The 5,218-nt window shown below is 42.1% G+C and overlaps 2 protein-coding genes across 2 annotated transcripts in view; one reads left to right on the top strand and one right to left on the bottom strand.

The window, feature by feature from the left end:
* The window catches only part of CAMSAP1 (calmodulin regulated spectrin associated protein 1), an 82,457-nt gene that overhangs the window by 7,028 nt on the left and 70,211 nt on the right, over positions 1-5,218 (top strand). The window lies entirely within an intron of this gene.
* LOC111726943 (28S ribosomal protein S18c, mitochondrial-like) lies at positions 2,887-3,235 on the bottom strand. The gene is made up of 2 exons (XM_023516205.1): positions 3,092-3,235; positions 2,887-2,955 (listed from the first exon to the last, which is right to left on the bottom strand). The coding sequence occupies exons 1-2, from the start codon at positions 3,233-3,235 to the stop codon at positions 2,917-2,919; spliced, it is 183 nt and encodes a 60-aa protein (XP_023371973.1). The 3' UTR covers positions 2,887-2,916.

The following is a 5,218-nucleotide window of genomic DNA, read 5'->3' as shown; positions in this document are numbered from 1 at the left end:
CTTAGGCTCAAACCCCAAATAGTTCAGAAACTTCACACTCTAAACATAGACCTCTAGGCCTGGTATAGTGGCTCGGGCCTATAATCCTAGCACTCTGGGAGGCAAACTTGAGCTCAGGAGTTCAAGACCAACCCAGAGTGAGACTCTGTCTCAAAAAAAAAAAAAAACAAAAAAAAAAACAAAGAAAAACTTTACATTTAGTGAGTACCTGTTAGGTGGGACTAGATCCTGTGGGATTCTCTGGTTGGCCTTGGGAGTGTGACCTTTCCTCTGCATAGGTGTCCCGAAGACCACCTGTTGTCTGGTTGTGTACACATCTCTGTGTAGTGTGTTTGGCTTAATGCTGTGTCAAATACTTATCCAGTGGATAAAGTGTTTGAAACACCTTTGAAACACATGGAGAAGAAAGGTGTGTTTTATTATTCTGTTTTGGTGGCCATAAATGATGAATTTATATTTCTGAAGAATAAGTCAGTTTGTACTATCCTGATGCCACAAACTATTAGTCCAAATATCAGAAATCTGTCTTTAAGTTCAAAGTGTTATAGTCCTTTACATTTGAGTGACCCTCAAATGGTCAACCTATTGTGCTTTAGGATGTTAACTTTGTGCACATGTGCTCCAAACAGCTCTTAATATTTTTTGTTACAATATTTATTCCCCCAATAGGTCATAGGCTTCTGCTATTGATTTTTTTTTTTTTGGTGGCTGTATCTACATACCAGTGCCCTTTTTGTTCTCAAAGTGAATGGTAGAAAAACTCAGATTGCCGTAATTTTTCATCTAGTCTGAAGGTGCCCAGGAGGGAGGCAATATTATATTCTTTCAGCCAGTGATAATCCAGTGGCTGCCATGTGCATAATTTTTTTTTTTTTTTGCTCTATGCGGAATACAAAGGGGAGAATTACGTGTCACCATCTCTTCTACTGCTTAAAATCTCCATGAAATTCTGGCATGCATAGAGGATAATGAAATAATATAAGGGGTGAGAATAACATGTGATGTCGCTACAGAGCTACTGACTGAGCAGATAGAGACTGGAGTCCTGGGGCCACAGGGAGGAGTGGCTGCTGTGGGTGAGGACCGTGGGAAACTTGGTGGTCAGCAGGCTCTGAGGGTTGGGTGGTTCCCAGGAGCAGAGGGTCATCTGGCCACGCACTGTGCAGAGGAGAAACGTCTTCAGGTGTGCTGAGGTGATTATCCTTGTGGAGGTGACAGAGGATTTGTGGACAGAAATAGCAGGTGATTAGTTTGGAAACTAGTCTGGGCCAGGTTGTTGATGGTGTTCGTGCTGGCCGGGGATGGCTTTGATGGGGAAGGTTTTTAAGCTGGGGAGTGGCATGGTGGGGGAGCAAGCCTGGAAGATGTTGTTAGGTTGGGGTGGGTAGAGGCCAGAGACCGGGCAACACCTGGGAGCTGGTGCTGTTCAGGCTCGAAGTGCCAAGGACCTGCCTTGATTGGGTTTGGTGGGAAAGGGAAGGGTAGATTTAGCTGAAAGACACTGTAAAAGCAGAGTCCATAGAACTGGATTGGTTGATGGCAGAGATGGAGCTGGCTGAGGGTGGGTTGTGGTCCACACCCTGGACTGCATGTGGAGCCGAACATGGAAATGGTGGTCCCCTGGAGGGGGATAGATATAGTTTATATTTCACGGAGTTTTTCTAATTTTCATCAATTTTATCACACACAGAAAGGTGATCTTTGAGGATTTTTTTATTTTTGAAGGCAGAGTCTCACTCTGTTGCTCAGGCTGGACTATAGCTGTGCCATCATAGCTCACCACAGCCTCGTACTCCAAGGCCTAAGCAATTCTCCTGCCTCAGCCACCCGAACAGCTAGGACTACAGGCCATACCACAGTACTGGGCTAGTGATCTTGGAGTTTTTATTTCTATTTTTGACTTCTTTTCTGAGCTTCCACCTAGCCCTCTTTTTCTTATACTAGTTTACTTCACTGTCCCCCAGTCACTTCTAACTCCTAGTCAAACTCCTATCAGCCCAGTTGAGTATCATGTTGTGAATTGTGGAATCCTCAACATGCTTCTCCATGGGTGGCAATGGGAACAGGCGCATACAACAGAGGTCTGCAATGAGAGGCCCAGGAGGCTGGTGCTTTATTAGAGAAGGGCAACAGTGACTGGCAGCACAGAACAGATGACGGAGGGACACAGACTCCTCTGAAGGACTTGGAATATTCCATTTTGGGGTCACAGCCTGCAGTCTTGGGTCGTGGGCGTATATGGTCTTCTGGACCCTTAAGTGCAGTCTTTTGACTGGATAAAAATTTTACACAACAAATCCTTTTCATAAAGGACTGTGCATCTGGCTTCTTTCATTCAGCATAGTATTTCTGAATCGTGTGCTGTAGGTATTTTCCTTAGTGGTCCACTGTATGAATAGCCCACATTTTAACTTTTGCGTTCCTCTGTTGGTGATTATTTGGGTTGTTTGCAGTTTGGGGCCATTATGTATAGAGCTGCTATGAAATCTCATGGATGTTTTCATTTATTTTAAATTGTTGGACATAGAATTATTGGGTTATAAGATAAAATTATGTTTAACTTTATAAGAAAGTACCCAGTTGTTTTCCAGAGTGACTCATTGATTTGTCCACTTGCTCTGTGTGTTTGCCAGTGTTTGATATCGTCATTCTTTTTAATTTTAGTCGTTCCAATGGATAGGTTATGGTATTTCACTGTGGTTTTCATATGCATTTCCCCAGTGACTAATGATGGTGAGCATTTTCATATGCTTATTGATCATTTGAATTCTTTTTTTTTTTTAACTGTAAAATAAGTTTCTTGGTGATAACATGTCACTTATTCTTGATACTTGATGTCACAATCTTTAGGGTCTTTGAGAGACACAGGATCCTTATGTGTAACTGGCATAAACCCCATTATTTGAGCTCTTTTAATCACTTTTGTGATTTCTTTCTGTTTATTTCCACAAAGACCTGTTATGTGCCTTTCATAAATGCATCCAGTAAATGGAGAAATAAACTGGGACAAAAGCTGTGCATTCCTATCTATACGTTTTCCACACAAGATACATTTCTTAAGAGTCTCCTTCTAAGGATTTTCCATCGCAGCAGGCATGTCTTCATTGCTGGTTACCTGTTTATACTGTGAACAACCTCTGCTCCACAGCACTAAGTGACTGCTAGGATGCGTGAAACAGATGGAAGCCGTTACCAAGCTTGTCAACTTTTTCCTCCCTAGAATACTGCAAACCATAGCTGCCACGATTCCCCTTTCCTCCTCCCATCATTTGAACTCTTGTATGAATTATCTTTTAAAACCTTTGTCCAATTTTAAATCTTTATTTTGAGATAATTGTATATTAACATGCAGTTATAAGAAATACTTCAGAGAAAAGGTCTTGGGTACCCTTTACTTGGTTTCCCCCTCTTGTAAAGCTGTGGCATAATATTATGCCAGGGTATTGACGTTTATATAAGCTATGGACAGACCTTTGCATCCTACACTTGCCTGTCTCCCTCCTGCTTGCTTTGGACTTATTTTGCTCTTCTCTTTCTAGTTTATTCAGCTACAAACTTATGTTATTGATTTGAGACTTTACTCTTTTCTCTTCTTTTCTTTTCTCTTTTTTTTTTTTTAGAGACAGGATTGTGCTCTGTCAACTCAGGCTGGAGTTCAGGGCACAATCATAGTTGAAGCTCGTGGGCTCAAGTATCCCTCTTGCCTCAGTCTACTGAGTAGCTAGGACAATTGGCATGCACCACCACACCTTATTTTTTGTAGAGATGGGGTCTTGGTATGTTGCCCCCTGTGGTCTTGAACTCTTGGCCTCTTAGGGTGCCCATTTTCTCTTTTCTAACTTAGAAAAGTTTCCCACTGTGTACTGCCTTAGCTGCATCTTGGTTACAATGAGGTGTTGTCCTTCATTTTCATTCAGTTCTCTGTATTTATTTATTTATTTTGATTTTTTATTGTTTGGGATTCACCGAGGGTACAGAGAATTAGGTAACACTGATTGCATTTGTTAGATAAAGTCCCTCTTTTTTGGGGCGGGGGGCTGTGGCTCTGTTTGAACCTGCCACCTCTGGTATATGGGGCTGGTGCCCTGTTCCTTTGAGCCACAGGTACCACCCAAGTCCCTCTTTTTTTTTTTTTTTTTTTTTTTTTTTTTTTGAGACAAAGTCTCAAGCTGTTGCCCTGGGTAGAGTGCTATGGTGTCATAGCTCACAGCAACCTCCAACTCTTAGGCTTAAGCAATCCTCTTGCCTCAGTTTTTCTATTTTTAGTAGAGATGGGGGTCTCACGCTTGCTCAGGCTGGTCTTGAACTGGGAGCCCAAGCAATCCACCTGCCTTGGCCTCCCAGAGTGCTAGGATTACCGATGTGAGCCACTGTGCCTGGAAAAGTCCCTCTTATTGTGTCCTGCCCCCCAAGAGGTGTGCCATATTGTGACCCCCATCCCTCTCTCTTCTCCCCTCTCCCCACTTGTTCATTCCCCTAACCCCCCAACCCCTGGTATTAGCTCATCTATTGCCTTCATGTTATAATAGAGTACATTGGATTCTTGCTTCTCCATTCTTCTAATGCTTTACTAAGAAGAATGTGTTCCAACTCAATCTTGATACAAAAGATGTAAAATCGCCATCTTTTTTAGTGGCTGAATAGAATTTCATGGTATACATATACCACAGCTGGTTAATCCATTTCTGGGTTGGTGGGCATGTAGGCTGTTTCCACATTTTGGCAGTTGTAAATTGAGCTGCAATAAACAGTCTAGTGCAAATGTCCTTATACTAAAGGGATTTTTTTTTTTTTTTCTGGGCAGATGCCTAGTAATGGGATTGCAGGATCAAATGGAAGGTCTAATTTGAGTTCTTTAAGGATTCTCCATACTTCCCGAAAGGTTGTATTACTTTGCATTCCCACCAGCAGTGTGAAAGTGTTCCCTTCTCTCCACATCCACACCAGCATCTGCAACTTTGAGACTTTGCGATGTGATTCTTGCTGGGATTAGGCGAGATCTCAGGGTAGTTTTGATTTGCATTTCTTCATATGTTCGTTAGCTATTTGTCTTCTTTAGAGAAGGTTCTGTTCATATCTCTTGCCCCGTGATTTATGGGATTGTTTGGGCTTTTTCTGTTGATTGATTTGAGTTCTTTATGGATCCTCGTTATCAAGTTGTTGTCCAGTTCATAATATGTAAATACCTTTCCCCATTCTGAGCTTGTCTGTTTGCTTT

This window comes from Otolemur garnettii, unplaced genomic scaffold (assembly GCF_000181295.1).
Source record: "Otolemur garnettii isolate 467f Iridium unplaced genomic scaffold, OtoGar3 scaffold00087, whole genome shotgun sequence".
In the NCBI taxonomy this organism is placed as follows: domain Eukaryota; kingdom Metazoa; phylum Chordata; class Mammalia; order Primates; family Galagidae; genus Otolemur; species Otolemur garnettii.
Note: the sequence above shows the minus strand (reverse complement) of the source record. Positions and strands in the feature narration are given on the sequence as shown.